A 13,935-nucleotide genomic window follows, 5' to 3' on the forward strand; every position below is an offset into this window, starting at 1 on the left:
TGAAGCCAGAGTGCCCGGAGAGAACCCATTCGAGCTCAGCGAGAACATGCAAAGTCCACAAAGGAAGGCTGGAGCCAGGTATGTTTGAACTCGGGTTCCTTTTAACTGTGAGGCAGACGTGTTATTCACTGCACCACCCACCCGCTTCCTGAAATATAGTAGATGTAATAACCTTCAACCTTTAGTAAAACCTTTGCTATGTTTATTACAACAAGAGAAACTATAACTCCCTTTGAACTATTGCATAAATCCATCACCAATCCAATTCTGACAAACATTGTGTATCTGCATGTATTTATGCACGTTTCCATGGTTTTCTCTGCGCTACCGTGACAATGAAAATGTTCAGCAGATGAAAACCATTAGAGACCTAAGGAGTCCATAAAACACAATGTTATTTTGACTTGGCCAAAAAGTCATCAGTAGGGAGGGAGGAGATTATTAAAAAAAAAAACGGGCTCGGTGAGATTTACATTCCATCCCTGCACAGCTGCAATACTGCTGCAGGCCAATGAGTTAGCCTTTCAGTTTTCACCACCCCTCTCAAGATAACACCAGATGAAAGCAGCAAGGTTTTCAAACATTTGGAAAAATTACACTGAGAGTCCTCGTAAGAGATAATTGCCAGCTATGTGCTCACACAATGACTGTTTTGTTCAGAAAGCCTCCTTGTCATACTAAAATATGACAATTGGACACTGCTTAGTTGGAACATCAGGCCTACAAGAGAGGTCCGAGGCGAACAGCAACACTCTACACAATAAACCAAAATTACAAGTGCACAGAAAACATAATTTGATTAGATAGTTTTTTTCCTAGTGGTGACTTGAAAACAAAAATATGGCCATTTGGGAGGGTTGTGCTATACTGTATTTCAAGTCCATCTGCATTTAGCATGTAGCCACTGAATCTGGCCAGGACTTCTCTTAAGCAATGATTTGCTAAAAATCTTCTCGGAAACACCTGCCATGTCCTCAACAAACAGGAAGTCACTCAATTAATTACCAAAAGGTTGACTTCACTTGACTCTTTCATATGGAAACCTGAAATCATTAACTGCCTCTAATGGCCCTGAGGAGAGAAGATAATTGAATGTGACGCCAAATGGAAAGGTAGCCTTGCTTGACCTATTGCCTCTTTTTGTGTGGCCGACATGCACACATTACTCTAAATGACAAGCTTTTAACTACATGGAGTGGGACTATTAACGAGCATGGGTGTTAAGGGCCTCCTCAAATGCCCCTGAAGTCATACTACTGTACAGTATATGGAGTTAAAGTGAAGGTAACGAGCTGAAATTGAACTCGAAACTCTGAACCGAGAGACGGACATGCTCAGCCAGCATAACATACGGCCCATGGGCTAGATTCGGCCCATAAGGAGTTTTAATCCGGCCCGCAAGACGACCGCAAAAAAAATGAATGGGATCATTTGTCCGCTGTCTATAGTACAGCTGTGCCTCTGTGTGTGTTAAGGGGTTCACTCAATCGTGATTCCGTCCAATCACTTCTTTTCTTGATAGAAAAATAGAAAAAACATCTACGAAGTACAGTGGGTGTGCCCCGGTGTTAAAAAATGTATCCGTTCCGTGGCTGGGCTCTTAAGATGAATTCACTGTATAGCGGATAATCCAAACCTATGTTAAATAGCTAATGCATTTAGAACCCCAGGTAAAAACCTCAAAATTGTACATACATATTAAAAAATGGTACCAAAATAGTATAGTAAGTGCTACGTATATATAATATACATGTATACATATATATTCAATTGTTTATTTATTATTTGTTATATACAAAATATGTATTTTTTAACCTTTTTTTCACCTTTATTTAACCAAGAAGAAATCCATTGAGATTTACATCACTTTTGCAAGGATGTCCTGGAGAACAGTTTACAGAAAGCATAATTTGACAAAAGTTTAGAAGGGTGGGAAAGAGGAAAGTAAATGTGGAAAAAAAAGGAAGAAAATAATAATTAAGAAATAATCATAATAATGACATTAAAAACGTTAATAAAAGCAGCAATTCAGTCAATTATTTATCTAGTGACAAGAAGTTTGGAGACAGCATGTTTGAAATGAACAAATGGTATGAGAGAGCTTAGTTTAAAGTGGGCTTGCTGATCGTTCCATGACCATGGACAAAAATAGGACAGACTCTTCCCTCTTAGCTCAGTCCTAATAGTAGGAACCTCAAAACGCAGCCAACTATTTCACCTGAGGTTTAAAGTAGACTAAACCACACCCACAAAACGATCTGTTTGAACTGCTGCCATCATGCAGACGCGACAGGCGCCTGAGGGCCAGGACTGCCAGGCTGGCATACAGCTTCTACCCAAAAGCCATCCGGATTCTCACCAAATCCCTCATGCTAATCTGCCTTTTAATGCATGCATAAATAATATTTTGCACTAATAGTGTCCACTACATGATATTTTGCACTATATTTTTAGAACCACGGTTTCTGTTTGTTGTTTTATTGCTATTTTTATATAGCTCTTTATTTACTTGCTCTATTATGGCATGTAGTTTGCTGCTTGGCAAGTGAACAGAATAATAATTCATTGTGTGGTATAAAAACATCGTACATATGACAATAAAACTCTTGAATCCTAAATAGGATCCAGTTTTGCCAAGGTATTGCAATTCTGTAGATTGTGTCACCATAGTTGACAAGATGAGTTCGCATGGGAATATAAAAACAAAATTTGGATCTATATAGAAAACCAAGTATGAATTTATGTTTCATTTACAATTGGGCTATATGATGTTTGAACAACAGCCAAGGAGTGGATATTTATATGAATCCACCAACTCAATTACTGTGCCATCTAAGGCTATGAAATGGAAAAAGGATCATTGAAAATTTCCAATTCTTTTATGCAACTATGGAAAAATGCTATATTGTGATACATAATGACCCAGGAAAAATGCTATATTGTGAACATAATGACCCAAAAGGAAGTTAAGGGTATTTTAACTTTATTTTATTTTATTTTTTTTTACATTTTGATAATACAACAAACATCTATATATAATTAACACTAATTGTTTTTTTGGGTATGCTATAACAGTATAGCATGATTTTACCTGTTTGGCTGGCTTGAAGATAGATTTTCCTTTTTGCGGCCTCTGAGCCAAAATGAGTTTGACACCCCTGTGCTAACCACTCTTCCACTGTGCTGCCCTCCATCTGCATTAGAGGCTGACATTTTTTTTTCTTTTTAGGAAATTCCACCCATCACAGAAAATTTGTCTTTGATCAAAAAGTTGACCAACAGACAGGAGGTGCAATATCCAGTAAAGTGGGAAGTGGGAAAAATGGTTTAGTTTCAATATCCTGATTTGAATGTATTTATAAACTTGAATTGTGGCGCATGAAGCCAATTTGTGCGACCCAACATAATGGATTTGGACGACAGTTGACAATGTCAAATGCAACCGTAAACAATGCCTGTGCTGTTAAATTAGGGGTGTCCAGACTCAGTCTTCGAGGGCCAGTGTCCTGCATGTTTCCCCAAGACACCTGATTCAAATGATCAGGGTCATTATCAGGCTTCTGCTGATCTTGCTGATGAGCTGATCAGCACTTTGTGTTAGGGGAAAAAACTTGTGAAACAAAACAGGATACGGCCCTCGAGGATCCAGTTTGGACACCCCTACTGTAGGTCCTTTTCAAATGTATTATAATGGCAATGTAGTACCTTTTCTCGGGTATCAACAAAATCTCACTTATCACATCATTGATCATTTGTATCTGGTGTGTTGGAAGGACAGAAACCTCAAAAACATGCAGGATAGCAGCCCTCAAGGACTGGGTTTGGACTTGTCAGAGTTAAATGAAGAATCTACAACGACTCTTTGACAAATGTATTATTAGATAATTTCATTAAAATGCAAACAAAATGGAGGCCAACCATACTTAGGAAGTTCCACAGTATCTACAAGAACATGACACAGCATCCTCGTGCTGAAAAACAATGAGTGAGACAAGGTGATGGGAAAAATGCTTACACTGAGACTCATACTGGGGCGGAGGGTCTCCACAGGGTATGCACTCCATGTCTTGAAAGCCACTTAATTTTGTCTTCCTGTAATACCTGTTGAGAACACGATTACAATCTTCATCAAAATGCAGTTAAATGTGACAAGGAGGGATGGGACGAGACTTGAATCCCATGAGATGAGATCTCTCGCCACATCAAGTCTATGAGAACAAGACGAGTTTTGCAAAATATTAGGAAGATATTCCCTTAAACACATTTTTCCTTACTGTATTACTGGGAGTTCGTTTTCCCATCAACTGTGAAAAATGAGGGAACACTGAACTCCACCCCCCCCCCCCCCCCCCCCCACACACACACACACACACACACACACACACACACACAAAATAAACCCAGCAAAATAAAAAAGATCTCATACTGTGCAGGGGTCACATCTTGTCCCATCCCTGGTGACATGTGTCAGTTACTGTATAGATCAGAATCTTTATAATTACAATAAACCTTTTTTCAGATTTTGGTGTGAGAAAAATGTCTCTTTAGGGGATGATACAACTTTTTACATCAGTATGACAATCATAGGTTTTCGCCCTCACCCGGGGAGGCACTCTCCACACATTGCATTGGTGGTCGTGGAACAGTTGCTCTTCTGGAAACGGTTGATGAGTCCACAGTCCAGACAAGGCTTACACTTCTGAAGACTTCTGTCTTCTTTAAAGCGACTGGTCCTGCACGGTACACACTGGGCATCTTCTCCATATCCAAAGCCACATTCCTGGAAGGATTAAAGTAAGACACACACTGTGTATGAGATGGGATGGTGCAGCTGGTAAGAAGAGGTGTTGAATGTGGAATACCGGGGGGTGGGGTGGGGTGGGGTGTGAACTTGGCTCACGAGATTAGAGGAGAACAATGGTCTGCCTTTTTAGAGAGTTCATTTTACACTGCCAATAATCTCCTTGACTCTCTAAAACTGAATAGTCAGCCTTCCGCTGAAGCCCAGAAAGACCATACATTTGAATGATAATGGCCCAGAGGAACTCCAACTGTTTTATCATGGCACCATTTTTACGGTGTGTTTTTGTGACTCAGGTCACACACACTGGGTGTCCAATTGAGTGAGAAGCCAGCAAGTAAAAGAAGTGCTTGACCCCTGGGTGTCTGGGGATTTTTCACTAACCTGGCCTTGGGCTGACTTTGAAAGGGTCATATATTTTTACTTTCAACTCCTGAAAATGTTCCGTGGCATAAGCCCTGTCTATACATACACACACACACACACACATTATATATATATATATATATAAATAATTTTTTTCCTCTTTGTGAGGAAAAAAAACGTGAAACATCTTTTCAATGCTGCAGATGGGAGATGGGGATATGCAGATATATAATGTTATGTGTTGCATGAAAAAAAAAAAAAAAAACGCTTCCCTAGAGCAAAATAAAAGCTTTTCTCAAACATTTAGTTCTTGGCTCGAAGCCTTTTGTCAACTACAAGTCCCACAATGCAAAGCGAGAACTTTGCATTATGGGAGTCAAGCTAAGCCACGTCATTAAGTCATTGAAATGTTTGCAAATGTCATAAATTGTCCGCTAGCTCCACTCAGTGGTTTTGGTGTGTCAACACAAACATTTCTATTGCATCTTGTTTGTGAGTTGCTGTTGAAAGGATTAATGCAAAAATCAAGGAAAATGCATGATAAATTATCCAAAATGTCCAAATTTGACAATATTTCCAACTTTTAATGGCAGTAAATGAGCCTGACTTGGGATATATTTGCAATCCTGTTCGCAAGCATTTAGAGGGGACAGAGGACACATCATACTGAAAGTTGACATGTTTTGGCAATCTATGCAACATTTTAGTCTCCGAGTGTTTTTTGTAAGCTTTTCCTTTGATATCACGCATGAAAAACATCTAAAAGCTCGAGTTGGGTCAAAAATTCCCTCGGGTTAAAGAAGGACACAAAATGAGATAGACTGGAAATACAGGCAAAATACTGTTCATTAGGGCTTGGTGACATGGCTACAAACAAAATCTTGATTTTTCAGTTACTCTGGGCTTTCAATTGAAACTATAAACCCAACAAGCATTTATTTAAAGGTTTGATTTATACAGAAGTAAATCAAAAACTATTTAAAGGTTTAATGTATTCAGATCTCAATATTGCGCAATACTGTCATGATGCTAAAAAGTGAATGGCGGTAATTCTGGTTAATATTGTTATCCCTGAATAAAATATGCCCCTAGGGGTTGTGATTAACAAAGGAAATACTAAGTATTGGTCACAACGTAATTGTGTAACACCACCACGTTTTAGTCCTTGATCTCACATGTCATCATCTGCCTGAGAAAATAAGCGTCAGACCAAAATAAGTTTGTTTTTTTTAAATTTTGGCCATCAAATGAAAAACAAAACACCATACAGCCAAATATTCGCCCTGATATCCAGCCCGGCCGAGAATCAGTCTATCGCTGCATATGAATACCAACACTAGTAACCGTTGCTCACTGGTACCATACAGGCTTGAAGTTTTCTTGGCAATGTACATGTGATATGACGCCTCAACACTTGATTTGGAGACTTGGGTAATATCAATGTCAGCTGCACCTCCTGTTGTCCAGTGTTGTAATGTCAAGCTTTAACAACACACAGGGAAGGAGGCTCTCATATATCATTAAAGTGAAGGTCAACTTCAAACAGCTCTTCGCGTCTCTCCTCGCCCGTGTCTCATTTCACTGCCCGGGCATGCTGTCCTACTGGAATGTGGGCACAAGAGTTCAGTATGGGGGTTGGGGAAGTAAGGTGGCCAGAAATGAAAAGGGATTTCCAAAGTAAAGATGTGACACAATGATGGCACAACACAAGAGAAGGAATGTGGTCCTCTGAAAGCAAACACACGCAAGGCCAATACTAAACCCTTCGGTCAAGCGTGGCCAGAGATGCCGAAGCTTTGGATGAACTATTGCAGCTGTCGTTATGACCGTTCCTTTTAAGGCTTGGTATCGGCGGGGAAAAAAAAACGAGACGGAAAAAAGGGTGTGAAACAGAGGGAGAGTGCTGAGTCAAAATGAGTCCAAAAAGGCAAAATAATAATGATGTGTTACAGCAGTTAGAAAAAGTGTCCTTGTGAAATGATCTAAGGTAGGACGGTCTTCAGTACAGTGGTTGGTTTCCCAACCCACAAAGTATTCATGGTTTGGCACTGGCGCAAGTTCTGGCTATTGGGCACACAATGACAAGACGAGGGCTTATATCACATACAGTAGATACAAACAGTGCACAGTGCACAAGAACAATAAGAAAATGGAGCTAACTTCTGCTTTTCTACTCCCTGCAAAGCGCAACAGCGCAAGCAGCGATGAATGTCCTCTTTCATCCCAGCTATGAAGGCCCGCCAGAACGGACATCCTGCATTGCAACTTGCAGCTATAACAATAAACTTAGAGCAGAGGTTTAGCGTTTAAGCCAAACATAAGTGCCCTTATTATTCACCAACAGATTCATTTAGACAACAGTATATTTGGGACTTTTCAGCTCTCCTGAAATTTAGAAAATAAAAATTGAAATTTGCACACCTCCTTATAACAAATCAGGTCAATTTCCATGTATTTAGTCAAAAACAGCATTATAAAATAAAATGCCCTTAGCTTTGCTGGCAGATCGTGTTGTTTGCAACCAATTGTAGACACCAAGTGCATTTTGACAGATTTTAAAATTCAATTCAATCTTTGCACTGGACACTTCCTGCCTAATATGGCACAACGTGTGACTTTTTGCACTCGGCATCTAGTGCTACCTGTTGAGCCTGGAAGGGGGCTCCTCCCACCTGCGGTCCCTCTGAAGGTTTCTTATTTTCCCCAGATGGGGTTTTTGGGTCCTTCCCCCTCTGGGAGCTTTATTCAGGGGATGCTGTTGTGTATTTATGATGACTGACTTATTTTTCACCAGTGAAGCCCTTTGAGACTGCAGTGATTCAAGGTTATACAAATAAACGTGACAATACAATACATATTAAATGATTTGTACTGTTTTTTGTTTTTTTTTGTAGGCTGAAGCCAACCTTCCACTGGACGTGTAATAAACGTAAATTTAGCATGGCAAATCCCTATTTCCAATTATGTTGATGAGAGTAATATAAAAGTAATGCAATAGTAGTATAATGCCTTTAGTTTCAAATACAGTAATGCTGCAATCTAACTAATTACTTTGAAATGACAGTAGCCTAATAAGCAATAAATAATGCATTACAGTTGTGAAGTAACTCGCCCTACACTGCTGATATTAAAATCGGTGCAGGGGAGGGAAAACAGACTCAAGCATGTTCACACAGAGATATTTGTGAGATTAGGTTGGAATCACATGGGGTAGCTCAGTCATCAGATCTAGTAATGAAGCAATTGTGAACACAATGTTAGTTACAGCTGAAGCACTTCTACCCTGAGTATATTGCTGTTTTTACATGGCCCTTTACACTTCTAAAGCTTCTGTTGCTAGATAATTGGATCTTTCACCAAAATGTCCTGCTGTCCTGCTTGTATTACTGGAGGAGGAAATGTTAGAGGGTTGCTACATACTGCAAGATGTCGACACATCAAAGTAATGCGCCTGCCTTTTTGGAAACTGGCAGTTATCCAGCCTGCATGCGGAGGAAATGCGTTTCCCTCTCCTTCATGCTTGACACACTCAAACACGCACACACACACACACACACACGCGCATACAGTATATCCACACATAGATATATATTGTATAAAGAAAAAAAATTCCTTAAAGTCTTAACAGGAATAGGGGAATGAAATATGGTCGAGACTAAAACATAATGGCTGTTGCCTCTCTCTGGGTGGTTCTTTTTCCTACAGTCTGTGTGAAGGGGCTAACTGATGTGTGCCAGCCTCGACGCGAGTTCCAGAGGCAAACTTCCATTGCTAACTGAGGCACATTCCTTTGGGATCTCTATGGCAGCTGCACAGAGGGAATCCAAAAGTCTGTTTCCCTCCTAAAGCGTCACATGTGAACACAGACAGATTGTCTTGGCTACAGGGCTGAAACTAAAAGTTGTTCCTTGGGAAGCTTTCTCTGAGGGCAAGACTGGGGTCTCTCTTGGCTGTGAGCCGGCATTCTGCTACCTTCAACAAAAGAATGAAGCAGCCAATTATTAACCAGGACCCCAGGGTGCTAGCAGCATTCATGCCTAGTAAAGACAGCAGAGGCACATGAAGCCTATCACAAAGCACAGAGTGTGCCCGTGTATATTAAAGGCAATTGGGCTCAAATTAATGTGCGCAACGCATGTCAGGAGTTTATTTGAACCATACAGAGGTAAAGCGAATGTCTGTGACAGTTTGCTGAGTGTTGTTAAGTTGAGGTTGCTGTAGTTTATGTTTTGCATTTAGTTATAGTCTTTTTGTCTTCTTTATATGTGGGGGCCCAAATACTACATGTATACAATATACTCAAAGTGGGGTCTGCGGACCATCGGGGGTCCGTGGCCTGACTGCAGGGCGTCCATGAAATCATTTTTCTTTTGTATTAATTGTTAATGTGACTCTTCAATAAAGCAATCGATTCAACCAGTTTAATATACATTTTTTAAATGTAATAATTTTGAAATTTGTCAAATAGACCCATGCAATCAATGTCATCATCAAAGAGCTTGCTTTTTTAGCCCAGTGGTTCTCAAAGTGGGATCCGTGGACCCCCCAGGCCCGACTGCAGGGGGTCCATAAAATAGTTTGAGTGTTTTGGAACTGATTTAGTTTATTTTTCAACATTTAGAGATTTGTGGGTTGTCTGTGTCTTTATTTTTGGTGCCATCTTTGGCTGCTGTTGATGTGCATTTTGGGTTGGAGAATGAGGGGCTTCAGTTGAGATTTTATATTTTTGTCTTTTTTTGTAGTTTTAACTTTATTTAATGCAGGGTTATTAAGTCTACTTGTATAGAGGCCTACTGAAAGATGAGAATATTTACTGGTGAGGCTGAAGTTCCAAGAATTTGAAACATTAAACGAGGTAAAAAAACTACTAGGGATGTTTGATACCATGTTTTTTTCAGATTGTTAACAGCACAAGTACTCAATTCTTGAGTCGTCACCAGTGCCAATACCAAGGACTGATACAGCGAGCAAGAAAAAAATTAACAGATTATTTTAAAGACACACATATACATCCCAATATAGCAATGAAAGCAGTCATTATTCTATTCTTCTAATTCCTAGTTCTCAAATGCAAAACAACCACAACAAGCAGGGATGCTAAAATGAGCACCCATACCTCCAAAATAGCAATTAGCAGGCGATTATTGTTTTCAGCTCTGAAACAGTTCACACGTATTTAAAATAATAAATTATAAAAAATGTGTACAGTGATCCCTTGCTATATAGCGCCTCGCCTATCGCACCCTCAGTGCATCTCTGATTTTTTTTCCTTTAAAAAAAAATAATAAATAAAAGCTATCTTGTCAGCGGCTAAGTCCAATTAAAATGAACGCTGTAGAAAATATGACTGAAAATCGCAGTTTATACTTGAAATCCCGAATTTATTACAAAAGAAATCTAGGTAACAGAGCCGCTTTCCTCCTCCCAAGAGCCTGCGTGTTTTTTGATCGACATGGAGCTGTTTGCCCTCGTCTACATAAGGGGACGTTGGGACGGGAGTAGATTACAACTCCTGCCCCTATTGGTCGTTGGTCGCGCCAGGAGACAATCGCGCATCTTGCAGGGCACTCAAACGTGATTTCAGGAGGGAGATTGGCACTTCTATATGACACGTGACTGGCTCCCGGCCCGACAATCGACCAATGAGGGCAGGAGTGTAATCTACTCCTGCCCCAACTTCCGCGTCTGGTTGAGACCAGCGCCAATCTCAACTAAAAAACACTCAGGCTCTTAGGAGGAGGAAGAGGTTTCACCGTTGTAGGAAATCACGTTTCTAGATTTCTTTTGTAATAAATTGGAATTTCAAGTGTAAACTACGAGTCTTATCATGTTTCCTACAGCCGTCACTTTGATTAAGACTTTGGTGCAGCGCTACTATGACCACTTGATGTACCCCAAGCAAAGCAGCGCCGTTGTCAATCAAAACACTCACGCTGGGGGGGGGTTGCTTCTTTTTTTATCAGCTGTCGAGCCGTAGTTACTGTCCTAAGCTAACGATAGTGCAGCACTGACAGTACAGTATTTAGCACGGTATTGGCCACTGGATTTGTGCATGGTATTGGCCACTTGATTTGTGACATTGAAACTTTTTTTTTTTTTGGCAGACGAGTATTGCCGTGAAAGCGAGGGACGCGCAGTGTAAAAAAAGAATAATAAAGGTGCTGTTGGAGAAAATATTGGCTCTGCCATATCCCGGAAAAGTGAAGGTTCTGAGCAATGCTCTCCTTTCCGGATCCACTGTAAAGTGCACAGCAAGCTCACTCCCCTCCCCTCGCGTGATACTGTTGCGTGAAAAGTGAACTTCATCTTGACCTCGTGACAAAATGCCTCGCGTAGAGCGTAAACGACGCGCTCCATCTGAACGCAGCATAAAGGAGGACAACAGCTCATTCTGACAGAACTACTCTGATCGATGAAATATCGGGATCTAAAAAAAGGATGTATGACCATTTAGAGAGAAGATTCTTCTTTTCGATATTTAAAAAACATGAACAAGCTGTGTAGGGTTTTTTTTTTTTTTTTTGGCCAATCATGAACAGTGGTAATAATTTACTCAGCTTTCCATCGTTGTCTACACTTACACAAGGGGAGAAATAGCTGAGCAAAGCCTTGACCAAACTTAGTTGACAATATGGAAGCCTGTCCATAAAAAGCCCTCAAACAAATACACAAACCCACTACAGTGTGTGGAAAGAAAAATCCATGACCAAATGTAAAAGCGGCAAGCTTAGGCATGGCTTCAAAATACAGGGACAATGAGTTGGAGAGGGTGCCACAGGGAGACGGGAAACAATGGATGCCATTCAGCTGGAGGAGGTCAAAAGTATGGGTGTGACTGAATAAAGACAGCTCGCGTTGGACTAAAGCTAATAACAGCTTGGCTGTTCTCTGCATGAATGAGAGGAAGTCATTAATAATGTTGTTTGCATGGATATGATGGACTTTTCTAAACCGTCTTTGACAGTAGGGCTGTAAGTATTGAGTTGTTTGGTCGTCAGAGTCCTACTGAAAATTCTATTGAATAATTGGGTTTTTGGAAATAAATAAAATTGAGTGAGATGTCAGACACCCCCCCCCCCCAAAAAAAAAAAAAAATCTCTGTATGAGGTAAAAGTGAGTACAAGCGGCAATATTGCAGCCTGGACCCGCTCATTTGAGTCAGCCTGTTTCAGCGGGAACAGCAAAGTTGCAGTCTTCCAGGAAATATTTCAACTACACTTTATCCAAGACAGAAAGAAAAACTCACAAACACACTGGATTTTGTTTTCTCTGACCTTTGATAGCTCCAGTCCTGCATTGCATTGCTTGCAGGGTTTACAATTCCCAAACTGGTCCTTGTACTCCTGCTCTCTACATTCCCTGCTCTCTTCTTCAGCCCTTGCAGGAATCTGAGCAAGATAGACATTTGGTGCAGGACAGTTAGAAAATGTCTGCATTTCACCACTTATTCATACTTATCAATAGTCTGATATTGAGGAGATGACACATTGTCAAGTCCACATTGATCGCATTTAGTCAAGCAATAAATCTAATCGCGTCTTGGGTGGAATAAGTTATGATACCCATAATTATCATTCACCGTGTCATTATAATAATTAAAAAAAAAGCCTAGTGAGCGCACACCTACTTGAAAATAGTTAAACACGCGCTTACCAGATTTGAGTATAGCAGCTGTAGAGTAATTACAAGTGAGATGGAGATGTAATTTTGAATCATACGGTCCATCGTGCTGAGCCGCTTTGCTGCAAGAATCTGAAAAAGAGGCAAAAAATAGCCCTTGTATTTCTGTCGTATTCTCAGGGCCTTTCTGGGATATTTCTGTTTTTAGAAAGTCCTCCCCTGCACGACGGGCGTACAGAATACATTTATGAAAAGACAAAATGTGGTACATTGAACAAATGTGAAGCAGCATCGCATTTTGGATCATCATCAGACCACAATAAACCAGCATTAACCATCCTCCAGCAAAGATTCCATGCTATTCAAAGCTGGATTTTTCTTTTTTAGCAGGCTCATTATGCAGTAGATTCAATATTCATTTATGATATTATTATATGTGAGCTATGCTATTTGTATATGTATGTGAGCATAGCGCTAAATTTAACGATGGGGACACAGAACAAACCTCAAAGACAAACTGTTGAAAAGCCTATACAAAATAACTTTAAACTGTTTTTGCCGCACCGACAAAGCGCACGTCGATGGCAGAGCGAGCAGAGGAAGATGATGATACTGCTGTTTATTTGCAGTCATCTTGAAATAAAATCCATATTTTTCCTTCTCATTCACTTTGCATCCGTACGTAATAATGGACGGCTGTTACAACCTTTAACAATCAAGGCTGGTGACAGTTCCTTCAATACTTTAAGACTTCACTTCGGCACAGAGTCATTAGAATAACCGCACTAACGTCTTAAAGTCAACTTTTGATTCATTGCAAAGATAATATGTCACAAACGGCTAAATTGTTTTTTCAGTTAGCGCTCGTGTGTTGACATGATTGCGGTATCGCGCCGCCTTCTTCTCGGTGATTAACCCGAGGCAAGAAAACGCTGAAACTGATTTCAATGTTTTTATTACCTGCTAGGTCGGAGGTAGTGGGTCCAAATTAAAGCCTAAAACGGCCCGTAGGGAGGTTGTATCCTAAGTCGCTTGCCTGTCCACTCAACACGTCCGCGGTGCAAGAGAGCTCTGCAGCCCGCACTCTGCAATGCTCCATGCACATGAAAAGGAGCGGAGAACAGACAGCGGGTTAGTTATCTACTAGG

At 40.4% G+C, this 13,935-nt stretch overlaps 1 protein-coding gene across 2 annotated transcripts in view; it reads right to left on the bottom strand.

The window, feature by feature from the left end:
* LOC148416294 (tumor necrosis factor receptor superfamily member 19-like) overlaps positions 1–13,935 on the bottom strand; it is a 30,142-nt gene extending 16,207 nt beyond the window's left edge. The window contains exons 1-5 of one of the 2 annotated variants that reach the window (XM_088427318.1): positions 13,748–13,935; positions 12,821–12,919; positions 12,442–12,555; positions 4,602–4,780; positions 4,016–4,101 (exon numbers count right to left, since the gene is read on the bottom strand). In XM_088427318.1, the coding sequence (XP_088283444.1) occupies positions 4,016–4,101; positions 4,602–4,780; positions 12,442–12,555; positions 12,821–12,892 (451 nt within the window). In that variant the 5' untranslated portion in view covers positions 12,893–12,919; positions 13,748–13,935. The remainder of the gene's footprint in view (positions 1–4,015; positions 4,102–4,601; positions 4,781–12,441; positions 12,556–12,820; positions 12,920–13,747) is intronic. The other variant, XM_088427319.1, reaches the window with a different exon arrangement.

Source organism: Hippichthys cyanospilos, chromosome 11 (assembly GCF_059441005.1).
Source record: "Hippichthys cyanospilos isolate Australia breed blue-spotted pipefish chromosome 11, RoL_Hcya_1.0, whole genome shotgun sequence".
Lineage (NCBI taxonomy): Eukaryota > Metazoa > Chordata > Actinopteri > Syngnathiformes > Syngnathidae > Hippichthys > Hippichthys cyanospilos.